This window comes from Amblyomma americanum, chromosome 5 (assembly GCF_052857255.1).
Source record: "Amblyomma americanum isolate KBUSLIRL-KWMA chromosome 5, ASM5285725v1, whole genome shotgun sequence".
Classification (NCBI taxonomy): Eukaryota; Metazoa; Arthropoda; class Arachnida; order Ixodida; family Ixodidae; genus Amblyomma; species Amblyomma americanum.
In genome coordinates this window covers 51076640-51096115 of record NC_135501.1, presented here as the reverse complement: position 1 = coordinate 51096115, position 19476 = coordinate 51076640, and the positions used below count along the sequence as shown (strand labels likewise).

The 19476-nt window shown below is 45.9% G+C and overlaps 1 protein-coding gene across 1 annotated transcript in view; it reads right to left on the bottom strand.

Annotated features, from left to right (window-relative positions):
• Positions 1-15543, bottom strand: part of LOC144134683 (thrombin inhibitor hemalin-like) — a 37039-nt gene extending 21496 nt beyond the window's left edge. Inside the window, exon 1 of the mRNA XM_077667537.1 lies at positions 15452-15543. Within this exon, the coding sequence (XP_077523663.1) occupies positions 15452-15494 (43 nt within the window). The 5' untranslated portion in view covers positions 15495-15543. The remainder of the gene's footprint in view (positions 1-15451) is intronic.
• Between the last annotated feature and the right edge of the window lie 3933 nt (positions 15544-19476).

Below are 19476 nucleotides of genomic sequence, written 5' to 3'. Positions count from 1 at the left end.
AACAAACTAACCCATCATTGGTTTACAAACTTCAGGGCACGCCCTCCAATTTCGGCAAGGTTCAAACCCTCTCCCTGAAATACACAGCACATCTAAATTGCTATAAGAAAATGTAATTCCGGGAATGAACCCTCGAAATGCTTGGGCCAACAGGTTTACGTGCCACGCCCCATTCTTCCACAGTATTACTCAAACTCTCTCCCTTAAAAAGTAAAAAGAGAAACATATGAAAATACATCAAAACATTCCCATGCGGCTCCCAGCTTTACGCCAATTACCGATATTCAACCGATCGCTACCGCTGCGAGTAGTAGACTACTCGTCTTCGGGACGACTGTTGACAGGCGTCCCCGCAAAATCTGGAAAGAGGCGCCAGCCTGTCGTTGCTGCCTCTGAACACGCTTCAGCGTTTCGTTAAGCAGGCCCGCTTCTCGGGACCCGTTGGTATGCCCCATCCTCTGACTTCGACGCCGTCGCGGCTTAGACGCGGCGTCTGCTTGCCGCGTCCGCGCTGACCATGCGCTATGCTACGCTATCACTGCGGTGGTTTCCTTAGACGGGCGAAGGGGGGCGGGCGGTTTCGGGAAAACGTCTTGGCTCCTTTCCTCTGGCTCGGTCTTTGCCTTCGCCGGTCTACGCCCGCTTGCCTCGCCATGCACGCTTCCTGCTGACGGGATTAACAGGGAAATCGCCGCATCTCAGCGCCGGGCTGTCGACAAACCCTCGGATGATTCGAACCTCGGCTTTTTAAGCCCTCGTGTTGAAGAAATCCGGGTCAGTGGCTGCAAACCATGGATGTAAGAAGCGGGAAGTGTCCCCAGGGAGCGATTAACATTCTTCCCTGTCTGTTGGATGTGCCACGACTCAAGTAGAAGCCTCCTGTGCGGGTTAGCTTCGGTTTCCAGTACATTAGTGCCGTCAACGTCCATTCGGTGGTCGCATGCCTCGCAGTGTTCGGCCGCAGCGCTGCGGTCACGGTTCATTTGTCGGACGTCAGCTTTGTGTTGCCTCATTATTTCGGCGTTCTTCGTTTCCCCTATGTACGATTCCGGGAAGACCGAGCAGGACATTTGGTATACAACCTCTTGGGCCCTTTCTTTTGGGTGACGGCCGTTTGGGGGGGGGGGGGGGGGGGGAGAAGGCGTCCGGCGGTGGTAGTCGTAAAGCCACTCAATAGACTGTGCGTTGTTAGCACCCTTCTTTACCGAGAATGCGTGCCAGCGTCTCGCTCACGCCTTTCACGTATGGAATGCAAAACGTTTCCACTTCTGGCGTGTGTTTCTTCCTTGCACATGCACATGTGTTCGCCCCGGCTAAACCATTCTTATTTCCTGAGAATTGAAAATTGTCCACCCACCCCTTCCACCAATGCAGACACCTTTGCTGCGCCTTCGAAGCTGATTTCCCGGACTTGGCCGAATCACCTTTGACTAGGGAACAGTAGCACCGTTAGTGCGTGCCTTTCAGTGTCACTTTGTACAGCGCCCAGAAAAAAGCCTAACTAAGCCTGTCCTAGCACAGAAATCCTTCAGTGGTTTTGAAAGCCGCAGTCGTGATAACGTTTGCCGTAAATGAGAGGTTTTTTTTTAGTTTTAAATGTCTTTCATTGTGCCGCAGCCAAATTTGCGTTGGTTTTTGTCTTTTGCTAACCGATAGTATGTCTGTGTATTTTCAAACAACTATATTGACGGGATCATAGCATGCAGCGTGCCCTTGCCATCCGCACTTTCGTACGCGCTGTTTTTGTGAAGATGTTTAGGATCACCAAATAATTCTACACATGCTGGAAATATATCTTCCAATCCTACAGCATCGCCATCGTGGAGAGACATGCTGCAGCGAAGAATACACCACACACATGCAGCACCAACTTCCTTTTATTACAAGAGTGCCGTATAGACATTAGGCTTTTCCATAAAAATCATGGGAGTCATGGACGATTAACAGAAAATCAACAGCTCAGCAGATACAAATCAACATAAAGACAAACTTTCGGTTAAAGTTATGCATACATGAGAAGACCCGTAACCGTCACAGCTAAGTACACTTAGCCTGTGAATATGCAGCATTAAGAAGACAAAATGAAATAGTTACGAACAAAAAACGACCCAAACAAAGCATGCTCCTAGCAAACGCCCGGGAAGATGCCCGGCGCGCCAAAGAAAAGCGCGGTGATAAAGTAGAAGCTTCAAGGCACAGCCGTGCCATAAAACTAAGAGAAACGAGCAATAACAAATACCAAGCCCAAATAATGCATAAAATAGAACCGAAGCGGAAAACGTAAGAACCAAAAAACGTTACTGGTTACATGTCTTTCTGGTCGGTGCTTACGGTTTAGTATACGCGTACATTCCTACTAGATCTGAAAGAAGCGAAAAACGCTTTCTTTTATTGGTTTCCTTCCCAGTACCCACCTGTGGTCAAAACGGTTACTCTGAACTATTTCAATATATTTAAATGGCTTGCTTGCTGATGCTAACTGGAGATGTAATTCTTCCCCAAGGGAATTGTAATTCTTCCCTACCACCCGCTCCGAGTCTTCACTCTTACAGATGAAATCATTTCAACTGCAACAGGTAATTTTTGTCGGCTCTTGATCAAATAAAATTCACGTCGTGATAACATAGTTTTCCTTGACTCTCTGAGTCGAAACATTCCTGCAAGAAACTCAAATATACTGAAAGCTCTAATAATTTGTTTTTCCCTTTTTCCGCTGAACACATTCAGGTTGTCAGGGCTCAGATGCAACCACGTCCTAATGAACTACACTCCGTAATAGGTAAATTATAGAACTTTAAAATAAGAAAAATGTCACCGCTACGTCAGCAGTTCATTTCGATAGCATCATACGTGACGACAACTCATCCGCGAATCGTTCAGCTCGAAAAGAAACTAACTTCGCTTGCTTCGTTTTCAGCCTCGTCAAAACTAATTTACAACAAGCCTCGTTACACCTAGCCTCGTTACAACTAGGAATACAGCATATATATCTATCGTTCATAAGGATCAGGGAATTAAGGTACGTTGTTAGGAGAGCGTGAGGGGCGATGGCCGCTCAAACCACCCGCTTCTTCCTTTTCACCACCGCTAGCAGCATGCTCTATCAATGCAGCTCTAATCATTCATGCTATAGATACGTTCTCACCTCAAGTCGTAGCCATGCCCGGTACGCGAATTTCTACAAATGCTTTCTTTGAGCTGTCGTTCGGGCTGTCTAAAATTATTCCATCGACAGCTATAAGTGCGCAAGCACTAATCCGGAGGTTGAGAGTCTAGAAAAATCATCTCTTGCCTATGTAAGTCCACTCCGTCCCGAGCATAGAAAAAAAGAGGAAGAAAAGGCAATCACAAATATCCACGAATGGGAGTCGAACCCGCGGAGAGGCGAACAAAGGCCACTGCGCGAGACTACTTGGATAACGATCGGCGCATTTTATTTCCATTATGGTGCTTACTGCCCGAGGTTATGTATGCATACAAAGGGGCTATGTACATATTATTTACTAAGCACTCAGCTGGTGGCTGCACAGCACTAGCTTGACAAAAGGCAACACAACTAAAAGCCGGCAAAGATAGACACCGCCTCAAAGAGGAAACCAGTCAGGTGGAAAGTCGCTTCTCTCATAAAAGTCCTAAGTTGTACCCTGTGATGGTACACAAATGAGACTATCGCCGCCCGCGAACACGCCTCGTAATAAACTGCCCCGCACTCTGTACGTTGCAGAGCGTCGTCTTCGTCAACTTCCATCTGCTCCGTACCGCGGCACTGCCCACTCATCGTTGTCTTCTACATGCATCACAAATCTGTGCTTTCGCAATGATTGGGATGTAAACAATCACTGTAGATTTTTCTTGTCAGCGTAGCGTGGACATCGCCAGGCGTTTCGAATTATCGCTTAGCATAAAATAATTTCCAAACGTTTGCTATCTTTTGCTGACTTTTGAAACGATATTCATGTCAACATTAAGTTTGGCGGCTTTCTTCATTTCCCGAGTACTTTTTCGATGAATTTCGTTAATCCAACGCTATGTACAATGCTGAGCCAGGTTTATTTTATCGTTTTCTCTATCGAGCGCAACCGCTTCTATGCCTGTGTTCTGTATTCACATTTTTACAGCTAACCAACCTACAAGATTTCACACACTGCCTCAGACAGAAACAGTAATTTAACTTCGTCTAAACCTAAGCTAATTAAATAGCACTTCGTGCTTGCGAGGCATGCGTCACCGCTTTTTACTTAACCTGGCCAAATGGCGCTTGCTTTAGACTTTTTAAGGGAATCGCTTTGGGATCGGTGGAGTGGCTGGCAATATGCACGGCAGACACCGCTAATGTGGTGGTCTGTCCTGGAAATCCCACTTAGACTTGACGCTGTACAAAATGTCTCGCCTCGATCGACCTCACATGTCATGCTTTGTGTAAGGTCGCATGTGACGTGCCACCACACGGGCGATGTGCCGTGTCTGCACGCAGTCACGCCTGATTGGGCTGGGCGACACTCTTTCAATGCTAGAATTCCCATTGAAATAGCTCTAGCTATGCAACAAGTACCTTTTCAAATAAATTTTACCTTTAAATCTGACGTTTTGGAAGTAGTTTCATCGCTATGTGGCTATAACAACAGACAGCACATGGCGCAGCAGTCAATGGATAGATAAGAGGCCAGAGGGAGTGAATACCGGAGGTGATACGGGTGATAGATAGTTGGGAGGAGAGGGAGAAAGAAATAGGGCATATTGGTTGCGAGGCTTGTTTTTTCACTTTTGTCAGAGGCGCGGGGTGGTCAATTATAGTTAGGGGCCGTGAGGGAGCCTCGAAGGAATGGTTGTGCACGCGCTGTAACAGCAAGTTTTTCTTCTTTGTTAGAGGCATGTTTTTGGGTTTTGTCGTGCTGTTCAGGTAGCAGCATTTGACGTCACTCCGCCAGTAAGAAAATATTGCACCACCTTTCGGGGCTTTCTTAAAATTCAGTACATAATAGCAACTCAGCATTTCATGAGCTTTGTCATGTAGGCATTATTTGAACGTGAGGGGTTAAATTTTAAACGGAACAGAGTAATTTTATCCAACGAGTTGTTTTCACAGCATTGCCATACAAACTAAAGTTTATTGCTGCCATTATTCAAATCACCCTGGGGCCGCCTCGGTGGCTCAGTGGTTATGGTGCTCGGCAGCTGGCCCGAAAAACGCGGCTTCGATCCCGTCCATGTTGGTCGCACATCGATAGAGGAGAAATTCTAGAGGCCCTTGTGCTGTGCAATGCCAGTGCACGTGAAAGAATACCAGATGCTCGAAAATATCCGGAGCTCTCCACTACGACGTCCCTCATAGCCTGAGTCGCTTTGGGACGTTAAACCTCGTAAAACCAAACGAGTGAATCCCCCCACAATAACGACCAAAATAAAGTTATGGTCTGATACATATTTCCTTGTTCTGTTGTGCGAAGAACTTTTTTTGACTGTCGATATTTTGTTCACTGAAGAGGGCTAGGTCGGGCTGGTTGGTGAATGTTGACGCAAACGACTGGACAGCATCAACGGTACGGAAGAGAATACAGACACCATCGCATGTGTATGTGTTCTTCTTTTCTGTCCCGTCTGTTAGCGCATTTCAGTCGTTACCAGCAACATGTATTTTTTTATTTTTTTTTTATTCAGATACCCTAAAGGCCCTTATGGGCATTACATAGGGGGGGGGGGGGGGGTTAACAACAGGCTATTTCAAACACAATTAGGGGGGGGGGGGGCAAGGCAATATAGAACATCGCGGTAAGGATCACCGAATACAACAAGAAAATATAAAAAGAAAAAAAGGAGAGAGAATTGCATACATGATGAAAAAAAAAACAACAACACTCCGTACAAAGCATGTAGATACACTTACAATGCGTCAAAGGCATAAAATTCTGCTTTTACCCAACATGCGTAAAACTGCGTTTCAAATTACTTACAAATGAGTCATGATCACGTATAGAAGCAATTTCTTTTGGCAGCTTATTCCAGTGATGAATAGCTAGAAAGAGCGGTGATTGTCGCAGGAGATTCGTACGCGCAAACATGGGACGCACTTTGAAGGGATGGTCGAGGCGGGGGAAAATTTTTTGTGGGGGTCTGATATGGGATGCTGTAAAGGATGACGGGGCATGATACAATCTGTGGAAGTGGGAAAGTAGTGCTAACAGTCGTCATGTTTCTAGAGACGGTAATTGGAGGGACTTTTTGATAGCCGTGATGCTGGATGTTCTAGAGTATGTTTTAGTGATGAAGCGTGCTGCTTTATTTTGTAAAGATTCCAGCTTATTTATTAGGTAAGTCTGATTTGGATTCCATATTATGGAAGCGTATTCAATCTTTGAGCGAACTAGAGCTTTGTAAGCTAATAATTTAGTTGACTGATTTGCTAAATATAAATTTCGCCTAATGAAACCAAGTGTTTTATTTGCTTTCGAAATTATTTCATCAATGTGATAATTCCATGTAAGGTTAGAAGTTAAATGGACTCCCAAATATTTTAATGTATACTCATTCTCTATGCATACGCCGTTCATAAAATATGAACTTAAGTGAACGTTACTGGCTCTGGTAAATGTCATAGTTTTTGTTTTAGAAACATTAATTTCCATTTGCCATTGCTCGCACCAAAGTGAAATTTTGTTTCGGTCGGCCTGTAAAATATTAGCGTCTTCAGAGGTGATAATTTGTCTGTAAAGCACGCAGTCATCTGCAAACAATCGAACTGTCGAGGTCAGGTTGTTACTTTTTTCTTTGCCTATATTCATAATAATTCGAAACTATTCAGTTCGCAGGCAAAAATGCGATACTCGCACACCCTATAAGGTTCTCGCTCTGAAAGAACAAAAGTCACTGGCTTTTTTCCTCCTCTCTTAGTCTGTCCAACAGCCATTTCTCAGGCGCCAATACACGCCGCGAAGGCGGGCCAAGACCATGTGGATTGAGTACTGATGAGAACAAAACGGCGTCAGATGCATGTAGTAGTAGTGGTGGTTTTATTGTAATAATGAAGAAAAGGAAGGAAAATATTTTTGCTAGCCCCGGCATATGCCATCGATACTGAAGCACCTGAGCTGGGGCAGCGGATAGCAGGATAGCAGGCAGAATGGGGAAATGAAATGAAAGAGGTAGAAAAAACTGTGTTATACTCTGGTGCTTCTTTGTGCGGACGGAAAGAATTTCGAGGCGTGAAGAAAAGAGGTTGAGGGGCGCTGAACGGACAACTTAAACCGCGAAGAGAAGTTCTGGGAACCTGGAAGAGCTGCAAGCCATGAAGAAAAGTCCCCCGAGAGCGCCGCTGTACTCCGACTGCCGTTAACCGGACCCTGCTTCCAACACGTGCTCGAGCGCCCGTGAGCTGGCGCCGATGTATTTGGACGGCGTCTCCAGCAGTGGGCATACGTAGACCGGTTCTGTCGTAAGTTAAGAGCGCCGACTTTGGGCGCGTGCACCCAAAAACGGCCCTTGGAGCACACTTGCAGAATATCGAGCATCCTCTACAGTTTGCCAGCCAAAAACCGTCGTTTACAGACGGCAATCTCGCATTCTTGTACGAAAAATGAGTTTGGAGAGGTCCCTTTATCTGTATGAGAGAGTAGACGTTGAAAGGATGTGAGGAGCGGGTCGAGATAGGTACTCGTCAAGAGAATTCGGTCATTCTAGCTCTTAGAGGTGGCGCGGCGGTAGTACGGTACTGCGGACGAGGCGGTGATGGCGCCGATGCCATAGCGTGAGTCTTTATGGAAGCAAAGCGGCTTCTTTAAAAATCACACCAAAGGTGTCACAACGTAGAGTCTAGATAAGCAGCAGTAAATGATTCTTGGTCATTAATACGATCCTATGCTTGAGTTTGGCTGCTTTACAGGCTAGAAATAAATCTTTATCGATATTCGCATGGAATCGCTAGTTCGCAAGTGCCGCGCGCGCAAAAACCGCGTCGTTGAAACTTGCGAACTTAGCATGGTGAAGTGCGATGAACACTTTGAAGCGTAATTATTTTGCGCGTTCACTTTCTTTTTCTTTCGGCACTTATCCGAAAGCGTAAATAAACTACTTTAATGACCCAGACAGTCTAACGCTATGTTTCGTGCCTACACGAGTGCGGCCCTTACCCGCGTAATTGCGGTATGTGTATCTATTGTGTGCTGGCCTTATAAGGATACCATTGAAAAAAAAAATCAGCAGTTGGTAACAATGGCCATTCCGCAGCGTAATATTACAGCAGTGATCAAAATCAACTTTTTAATGTTGGACTGCATCAAACAGCCAGAAAAATCAAAATCCTTGAGCCTACAATTTCGACGTTGATTGACTGCTTGTTTAGGTAAACAGAAAAGTTTTACAAGTGGTCTACATTTTCTCGCGGAGGAATTCTGTTCGGTGGCCCTGAATGTGCGCGTAGCTTTACTGCAGACTAATTTCCGACTATATATAGTCCATCTGCAGCGTACGTTGGTCGCATACATGCGGTAAAAGAAGAGGCAACGTAGCTGTTGTTTGAAGCGGTAGCCAGGGGGTCATTCGAGCTTTATAGTACAGTCGATGTTAGCGCTGAAAATGTGTTTTTGACTGGCGGGGGAAAACGCTGTGATCGAGTGAGCAGACGACGGTTCCCAAGAAGCGTTCACAATTATACAACCACTTTACGCATTATATCCGAGAAATATATGTACATTGTGAAGTTCTTGCCATTCATGTCGCTCTTTAGCAGTCACGTCGAGGCCAGAAAGCCGTGTTTAATCTAGACCAGAATGGACTGAAGCTCGATGAAAAATGTGTTTGCTGCTAACGCCCACCTTAAAATATTACCATATACACCATACTATAGCTAAGTGTTCAAGCACTGCACTGCTTTCATGCAGCTGTAATAGGCTATGTTGGCAGCATGAACAAAACTGCGAACAGGAATGCGTTGACGACATGGTGTCGTGGTGGTGTTGAAGACATGGTGTTAATCAGCAACGAGTATGTTGCTGATTAACAGACGGGTCAATAGGCTGAAACTCGTTACCAACCTGCAGAATGAACTTAATCACTGCTTTTTGAACACATTACATGTTGGCAGAAACAACATGTTTGCTATTTGGACTGTTCGCAAATTGTAGAATAACAGAATATGCTCATTTTTGACGCGTATCTTAGGCTCCAAACCACTGCGAGTGCACGCGCCGCGCAGAGTGATCACCGGCTCGCCGCTTCAGGAAGAGCGCGCTTTGCGCCCCCACCGTCGCTGAAACGATCGAAAACATCATTGTAACCTTTCGACAACTTCTTTTTTACAGCTGGTGGCGACCGTCGGGGCTTCATGTTCCCGCAGGATAGGAGGCAGCCCCCCTCACCTTTTCGAAACAGAATACAGTGGAGGACGACTGACTCATCTCTCCTCATTCTAACCCCGTTAGTCAGCAGAGCAGGAAGTGAAAACGCGGTTTGCTAACGTGGGTTGTTGGAAGAAACCTTCCTTTAAGCCAGCAATTCTGCAAGTTGTCCATTCACTTCTGAGAAAATGAATGCTGCACGTCAAGAGTACCCTGTCAATAGTTCTTTGTGTTTGGTTGGCCTAGGGTGCAGTGACGCGAGGCAAAGATCATGTGAACCAGCTGTCTTTGAAAAGGAGTTGGTTGGTTGGTGTTTCGGGAAAGGAAATGGCGCAGTATCTGTCTCGCATATCGGCGGACACCTGAACCGCGCCCTAAGGGAAGGGGTAAAGGAGGAAGTGAAAGAAGAAAGGAAGAAAGAGGTGCCGTAGTGGAGGGCTCCGGAATAATTTCGACCACCTGGGGATCTTTAACGTGCGCTGACATCGCACAGCACACAAGCGCCTTAGCGTTTTTCCTCCATAAAAAAGAGTTGTCCGCATTTTCAGTGCACGCGCTCACGCTTCCCCGCTGAGAGGTTTACGAGCATAGTGGCATCACGAGTAAAAGAATAGTGACGCCATGCGTACTCAAAGCAATATGAAAATAAATGGCAATAAAGAATGAGATATCTGGCGTTCTGCGGTGGTAACCGTGTCTCGTGATTTTTGTGCTCTACTTTGCGTTTTTTTTAATTTTGATATGGTGGCATTGGAGACTCAATGCGCCGTGCTCGACGCTTTTCGTCGCCAGAAAATCTCTGGAGAAATGGACAGTTTGTTGCATTCTATTCGTTTCTTGCCACACAGGACGAAAACACGTGGTTTTTGAAGCTTTCACCAATTATGTGGTCGCGGAAATGTCTCGCGCGTTCACAATGGTCGGTTTTATTTCGTACAGTACACAGGCCATAACAACACAGTGCACTCACGTTGCATGACAAGGAACGAAGTAAAGGATCTAAAGCCCCACCTCGATGGACACATTCTACGCGTACCGGCGGAGCGCCTACGCGCACGGGCGTACGCTGGATCGTGTCTGCGCATGCGCAAAGCGCGACGCGCGCGCAGGCGCGCGCGCTTCATAGATATCTGTACATGTCAGATATCTGCGCCTGAGCGCGGGCGCCTGCGCGCGCATCCGAAGCGGGGTCCGGTTTACAACATTAGGAAAACCGCGGGGGCTCTCGGGGACTTTTCTTCATGGCTTGAAGCCCTCTCAGTTTCCTGGAACTTTCCTTCGCGGTTTAAGTGGTCCTTTCAGCTCCCCCCAAATCCCCTTTCTTCACGCTTGAAATTATTTCAGTCGGCTCGTGGGGGAACGCGCCAGCACTAAAGAGCATGGAGGTAGATGCCTTTTTTCGACGCTCGTCGCGGCGCGGGGCTGGGCGCGCAGGCGCTCTGCCGTACGCCTAGGATGTGCCCATCGAGTTGGGGCTTAAGGAAAACATTTCCAACGCGCTGCCTTTTTCAGTGAGTGAGCAGATGAGAGCCACGGCCACTCGGTGATGCGGTTCCATCGAGTGGCCGCATTGGTACCAACCGTTGCCTCCACAAGCTGGTAGAACAGCGGGCTAACGGGGTCGCATTTTTTATTGCAGCACTGAGACTTCAATTTTGGATTTCGACGTGGCCTCTTTGTATGTCTGAAATTTACTTGACCTGAAATAAAATAATCGAAAATGTTTTACGGCCGCGAGTGACTTTCGAACCCGAGGCGGCGAGAACGCATACGTTTTGCTGGTTACTGCGTTAAGCGTGGCCCGCATGGAGCGTTTTTCCGGGCGATTCGCCGGCGTCGGCGGCAGCGGAGCGCTTTTTTGCCGCCGTCGACTGTCACACCGCCGCAGCCGAACATTCTGCGTCATAAAATACCAGTCTCTTGCGCTGTATTTTGGATATCGTCGTCTTCATCAGCTGCATCTATGCGCAACGGAACCGAACACTGAAACAGCACTGAAAACCGAAGTGCTAGCACTCCTAGTTGCAACTGGCGTAACTACGCTAACTCGTCCGAAATTGATTTTGGTGGCACTGTCTACCTGTGCCATGCGCTGTGCTTTTAACAAGGCTGGTGGAATTCCTTAGTTTGGCGGACGGCAGTAATGAATCTTTTGCAGAAATTCTGATGTCTTTTTTGGGAGATTTTTGTCTGCGTGTGGAGAAACCCTTTGCCAGGGCTGACACATTAGCGGTTGTAGGTTTTTTTTTTTGTGGCAGCCTGGAGGCAAGAGTGCGTCCATGACCTTTCCGGGCCGTTTTCGCAGAGGCGCCGACTATGTCGTGCAGCTCGTGCTTCGCACCATAGGGAACAGAAACATAGCGGATCCAAAAAGCAACCATGGACTGCGCTCCAAGATTGGAGGAAAAGTAAAAGGAGAAAAAACAAGAAAGGCAGGCAAAGGCACAGCAGGAGATCCCTCCCCACTGTCCTTTTCTTCCTCCCTCTTACCACCCTGCTACCGGCTGCCCGTGTAGCTCTTGAAAAAGAATTTCTCCGTACCTATGCACCTGCTCAAATCATCCTTGGCCCTTTCCGTTACCGCCTCTCCACGTTCTTCATCCGTTTGATGCTGCGTGTTGTGCGTCTTATTCCCGTAGCCTTTTTGGGAGGAACAGGGCTGAAAATTGTGCCCTAAGGGTAGGGTAGAATTCAAGCAAGTTTTGGTTAAGACGATTCCCAATTCTTGCATATTTGTTTTAAAATCAGCGACAACAGCAATGACACACCGCTTTGAGCATGCGGCTCGAGGACGGTGTGTGATTCGTTCCGCAGTGTCACCGTGTACCCACTGATTTCCAATGGGTAGAAGTTTTCTCGAAGCCTGGCGCTTGGTTTCTTTGAGTTGAAGTGCTCGGAAAATGGTCTTCCACCTAACATTGTGTTGAAGAAAACACTTCAACCCATTGCGCTTAGTGCGAGGTTGCCAGTGCGCCATTAAAACTCATCATCAGCAAAAGAAAACATTTCTAGGCAATGGATACCCAAGATTCTTCACTCGATGTATCATCTAAAACTGAAAAGGATGCAACGAAAACAACTCGATATGCTTATGCTAAGGACACGCTGGTGGCAAAAACGCGTATGCAGTTAGTGCGTAAAGGGTGTCTGCGAAACCTTGGCCAGTGTTCTCAGAAAGGAAGGGATGCAAACTACACACAAGCCGGACATCATTATCGGAGGCCTCCTGTGCCACTTCAAAGACAGTCATCCCACCCCAAAAAAGGCCTAGAGGCGCCAACTCGAATGGCCCTTCCTGGGCGTACGCGCTCATCGTCCGCGCTCTTATCGTAAGCCGAAACCGGCCTGCGCATGCGCACTGCAGGAGACGCCAGCCAGCCTAGGTGAGGCGTCCGTGCTAGATGTCGGCATCAGCGCGCGGGCGCTCGTGTACGCGTTGGAAGGGGGGTCCGGTTTATAACAATGGAAGGATCGCCGGGCTCTCGGTGGCTCTTTTCTTCATGGCTTGAAGCTATTTCAGGTTCCCCGAACTTTTCTTCGCGGTTTAAGTTGTTCTTTCATCGCTCCCCAATCCCTTCTCTACACGGCTTGAAATTCCCTCCGTCCGCTCGACAGGGGAAGGGAGCCAGCACCAGGAACATGGAGATGCATGGCACATTTAAAAGTCGTTGGATCGTTCCGTGGAAACGGCTCCCTCTTCTGACTCCCGCGGTTTGTGCGCTTAAAAAGCCGCGCTAACTCCCCGGGAGTCACACATCCAAGAAGTAGTAGTTTTCCAACAGCTTCAGTGGCAACAACAACTGATGAGAATACAAAAAGGAAGCTAAAAATGTTGCCGGCCCAGCGATTGCTATCTAATTCCTGAAGCACTGGAACTGCAACCGGTGGAATTAAAAGCTAAGAGAGAGGATAGCGAAAAGTAGATAGGAGAGCGGCAGAAAAAAAAAACGAGGGTATGTTGGAACTTATGCAAAAAAAATGTTCGCGCCACTCGTGCGAAAGTGCTTATGGGTATTGTTGCACATAATCGCAACACGGTAAATTCACTGCATATTCAGGGCAGCGAGCATGTAGCGTCCTGTCGCTAATGAATCGCGCTAGCGGCGCATTGCACAAACGGGTTGGGTGGAGCGCCGAGTCACCGTACTGGAGAAAACCAGTAATCTTTTAAACATCGTGTTATCCGACAATAACTTCTGTTCATTTCTTAGCAGATTTAAATTATAATCAAGAACATTTAACTAGTTTGACTCTTGATTGCTGCTCTGGGTAACGGCGTAGTTACTGGCTTGCCGAACTGATGGCACACTCTTCAGAATAGTTCCCAGCATGCCACTCTATGAAGTCTTCGTTAGCGGTTCATCCTTCACGTACATCTTTGACAGAATTGCCGAAACTAGCATCGATTACAGCAATGGTAAACCTCTTCTCGACGGCGAACGATCGAGTCGTGAGAAGCACTTTACCAACCTAGACAAAAATGTGAACTACCACACTACTAATTGTTACATTGGACAAATAACCTACTGGCATAAAACGCAGCATCAGGTTTGCCGCCTCTTATGTGCAACACATGCAACATTCACTTCAACGCATCCTTGCTGCACTTGCACCACATCGACAAAAGATTGGAAGAGCTTTCTGCTATTGAGGCTAATAACATGAGTGTTGAAATGTAGACATTAAGACACGATTTTACAATTTTGAATGCACAGTGCAAGAACCATATACAAGTATCGGTGAGTGAGCTCCAAGTATGAGCGTCCGGGAATTACAAATTTCACTGCTTGAACGAAAGTACCTAGAAGCTTCATTGCTTTGCACCGTTATTGCGTACGCAATTCCACTATCACCTATGCCGGTGTGGTCACTGTACGCGCTTAATGAAAAATGTACCTGTCAAGCAAAAGAGTCTTCTTATAATTTCCTCTATATACCTCATAGAAGGCACACGCTTTCTTGTAGCATTTTATGTAGCAGCCCATGGCCATAGCCTCCCTCCGATGGGGGCACTTTTGACAAAACTGCGCATTCGTACGGCAGGCTCAACCTCCCAAAGCAACCTACCAAAGCAGGGACACTGTAGCAGGGCACGGCCGGAATCGAGCCGCCTCCGCTACTCGAGCCCGGCCGCGAGCAGGGACGTGTGCCTTTCCAACGCACCGAGAGAGGGCGCCACACGTTTCATGAAAAAGCTGATGATGCATGATCAATAGTGAAATAGCGCAGGAAGACTTTTACGCCATTGAAATGTAAAATACCTTACACTTCCTTAAAGGTAGGACATTACCCTACGTGAACCTGCTAGAGCTTGTCGATATATTTTAAAATAGGGCTGTAGTGAGCGATAAATTGAAGTCAAGGGGGGTATTTTTTCAGGACCTCGCCATAGGCTCCATGCTGTCATAGATCATTGCTCATGGCAAACGCAATATGTAAGCTACATCGATGAAACTCGACTAAATGAAACTTTAAGATGCATTTAACATCTAGGCGAGAGAGCTAATTTCTAACTGTTATGCGCGACGAAATATCAATTTTTATTTTTCGTCGCCATTGAGTTACGCGCCGCCGCGCCGCCGGCTGTCGCGAGATGGCGCGACCGGTTTTTCGAGGCGCATGGTCCAGAATCCTGGGGATGACATTACTTTCGTGTTAATTTTACCCACGTAGTGTTGCTTTTTGTGTTTATGTCCAAAATCATGCGTTGTAACTCGTCCCCTAAATTACTTATCAAGACAACGTCATCTGGGAATCAGGACACGGGGGGTGGTCTGCATGAAATTTTTGCTCAAGCTTCTCCCAATTGCAACCTTGTATTACCTCTTATAAACTCGCGATGAGCACTCCTGCGGTTATACTTTGCACAGGTACGTCCCCTTCGTTGTTGCCGCGTGCTAAGAGCATTTGCGGGCGTCTGTGCTCTGTAAGAATGTACTTGAAGTTCTTGGAAATGGCGCTACTAAAGGAGGCCGCTCCCACTTAGTGGGTAAGATGTAAAAATGACAGATTTTAGCTTAAGAACTATACATGTCATGGCGAAACGCTAGATTATCAAATTTCATAGCCACCCCACATAATTTTTTTTTGCAAACGTTAAAAACTGTCTTCAAGATGCTTACCACAAGCGGCGCCGATGAAAGCAAGGAACAAGTAGGCCTTCATACTGAGAAGGAACAGTCGACACTAAACGTAGCGGTCCGGCCTATCCGGGGCTTTTATATCGTCGAGAACAATACGTCATTGGAATGTCCAGAACCCTTATCTTACGCTAGGCGGTTGGAAGATCGACAACCCCATCACATGCATGTGCGATACAATTGGAACTTAATCATATCAGGCGGCCTCCTGCAAGCGAAATCTTGAAAAGGAACTTACGCATAGGCACAGGCGACACAAATGTAAAGAAAAGAAACACTCCTGTATTCTCAACTGTTTAAGAGAGGTCGTAGAATTGTCCAGTGGGGTCACTACCTTCACGGCTGTAATGAACCTAATTGTAAACAATTTCTTTTTCAAAACAGAGCAGGAAATTGTTTTCTGCAATACGTCAGTGCAATAGAGACTAACTAAAGGTTATCCACAATTTAAATTTATATTGTGCGGTTTTAAAGTGTAATCTTGAGAGCAGCAATTCCTGGGCAATATATATGTCCAACCCCTCCCCCGCCCCTCAAAAACAGATGTATCGGACACATAATTTAACTGTAAAATGAAAACTTTGAACCTATGTAGTGTAGTGCCTATTGTATAAAAGTACAGTGCGGCGTGTGTGTGCTGTGCAGATTTTTTTCACGCTTCCCTTGTTTCTCTGTAGCCTTGTCCGGCCACAGACATTATAGTTTTTTTACCTACCACATTAGCTGGCTGTGTCCCTACACGTGCCGCTTGTGTGTAACAAGGCTAATTTTTGCGGCTGTCACACTAGGGCTGGGCACAGCAATCGAGACGTGTTTAGAAACGTTTGGCAGAGTCATTCATCCGCTCGTCTCATAAGACGACCGAACGTTCCACGATGCGTAAGGCTCGGTGTGCATGCAATGGTTTGTCTTAGTAAGCATGAGCGTCTCCCGAGGACAAAAACGCGGAGCGAGGAGTGGTTGCTTCTCTCGCCGCCTCGAAGATCGAGGTGTAATCGCTACCCCAAGGTACTCAATAATGAACTCTCGGTGAAAAATGGCGAAAACTATCATTGCCTTTTACTGGATAGCGAAACTGAAGCCGGAGGTGTTTAAACAAACAGGAGGCATGTCTCTTTTAAAAAAGTGAATTTGGGGTATACAAAAGCATCTGCATTTATGGAACAGGCTGCTAGCCGGGGGCCTAACGATAAGTTTCGTCGCAGAGATGAGAAGGACGGTACGTATTGACTTTAGAATGCATTACCCTCCTGCTCTTTAAATGTACTGTATGTAGGGACTACAATATACCGCTGATTCTCTTAACATCTGCCTTTTGTCGTGCAGAGAATTTGAACCTGAATGCGACGCAACAGATTTTTATTATATACACTGTACCTTGGGGTACTTACAATTAATAAGATAAGATACATCGTTTGCTGTGAATATTGAAGCATTATTTTGCGGGACACATTTGCCAAAGCATTGCTGTAAGATGAGTTTGTTAGAACCCTCAGGCATTCAAATTAGGCAACTGCTTTATTGAAGAGCTACGCTGCGGTGGCACCCATGAGCTTCTAATGGCACGCTCGGTTACAATCGTTCTAGGCATGTTCTCTCGTCACGTCACGTCTTTCGAGGCGTGCAGATGGATTTCCGCACCGGCGGCTTTAAATAAAGGATAAAGACCTTCTAAATTTCATGGTAGTATCACGTTTGATAACCTACATGATACATTTAATTTAATGTCACGCGAGATGGTTAGCTTGGGCTTCCCGTCCTGCATGCCTTATAGGTCTTATTGCCCTTTCATTGAGGTTCCTGCTTCCTGCGTCGATATCTGTTTGGCCACTCTAGAACATGGACTGTTTCCAGCGGCAGTGTAAAATAACGGATAAAGCAAAATGGGGAATATTCATTGGTTTCACCGAGTGGCCAAACAAGTAGGCTTAGGGATATGTCGTGGTTTCCAAGTTATAATGATGCAGTGAAAGAGTGCTCTTTGCAGGCTGCGATATGCACGTAAGGGGCAATATAGACTACACACTAAACAAATTCTCACACTTAAGGGTGCAAATCAGCTGTCCCCAGACGAATACCCTTTTAGGTGTTAAAAGGGTGCAGAGATCAGCACTCTTAATACAGGGTGCATACCATGAAAGTTTAGAGGGCGTGCATCAGTCGAAGGATTTTGCTTCATAGGTGGATCAATGTGGAGCACCCTTCCAATATGCATTCGTAGAGGTGTTATGGAAAAATAGTACCCTCTAATGAGGGTGCAACCATTACATCCTCTAAAGTATCATGAAGAGCACCCTTCTTTAAGGGTGCTGATCTCTGCACCCTTTCTTAGCACCGAACAATTGGGAAAGGGTGCTCGTCTGGAGACAGCTGATTTACACCCTTAAGGGTGAGAAATTGTTTAGTGTGTACGAATGCTTAATTTAGGGGAGAACTTCAACTTTCCACCACGTAATGCAGGAAGACAATTGAACTTACGGGATCAAAAGTCCTCAGAATGCAGGCCTTCGTCCGAAGGGAGTGCGTATGAAATGATGAGATCTTGCTAACACTGATCATCCTTTTTGATTACTGCCTTGTAAAGCTGTATTTTCCAAAAGGAGGATGGTTTATCAACCTTTGAATGATCTTTGAGTCTTTGAAACTGCAAGCAATTGAGGCGTCCATTTTCTCTCCATGCTCTGGAATGCCGATCAATAGTATTCAGCGCGTATTGCCCCGCCGTACAAAACTGACAAAACGTCCTAGCCAGAATCAGCCTTGGAAGCTATTGAAGCAACGCGGAGAAAAAAATGCAATTACCATATCAATTTTTCGCCTCTAATTAGCCGAGTTCTCTTATTCACGTAGCTAGACCCCTCAAGAATCACCCGTTTTACGATCAAGCAGTGCTTAATGGTTGTATTTTGTCCGATATCTAATGCTGATCTTAGATTCAACTCTTTGGGACTATACGCCGTCTTCCTAACAAGCCATCGAAAGCTTCACTGACCCTATAAGTATGAACGTGAAGAAAAAAAGGTTTTAATCAAATTACCAAATGTGCACACTATTCAGCGTCAGTTTTTCTTACTGGCTACAATGAGATTAAAACCGACACACCTTTTGTCCAGAGGCTGAACTAGTGCAGCAAGGTGTCATATGATGATACATTTTATAAGGTCAATTTACAAGTTCAGAAATTTCCTGGCGCGGCTTCAGCAAATGATACTCAACAAAATACGTAATACGCAAGAGAATGCCATCACCATATTCAGAATTCACTTATTTGATGTTTGACCTCAGATGGGTTTTATGGACACCAAAACAAAAGACTACTACCAATATTACTCTCAAGTAAATGCTGCCCCAACCGTTTCAGAGCAGTATGTCCCCGCAAAGTATTGGTGATATAAATGATTCTAATGGAACATAATGTAGCTCAGACTATTCTGTGGACACTAGTGTAGGTTCCATAAAAGTAATACCTCACGTTTTGAAGACATTACGCTACCCAACATATTCTCCAAGCGGTTTCGGTCGTGCATCGGGGACATGATCCAGAATTATCCAATATTGCGCTAGAAAACGCTACCCAATATCCTGCGCGCGGTAACTTATTTCAGATGTATATACGCTTCTTGATCTTTCACATGGTGACCTACTACCTTCAGTATTACAGTTCGATATGTATTTGAATAGAGACATATGTTTCAAGAGGTAAATGCCATGACCGCAACTTACATTTGATATTGACCTTTGGCACAAAATAGTGTAAAATGAAAACTAATGCCGGTGGACTTTAAATTTCACTCTAAATCCTGCACTTGTGTGATAAGCCTCGCTTTAACGCGAAAAAAAGTTCAGTAACAATAACTTCAGCAAGAATCCTTGAATGACTTTCAACGCAGGTTGCACCATTAAAATTTTAAAATTTTGATGGTTCCCTTTTTTTGAAAAATCAGTTACCTGGCGATAATTTTCCGTGAAAAATTACGGGCGCTTTATAATATGCTTCATATCAGATT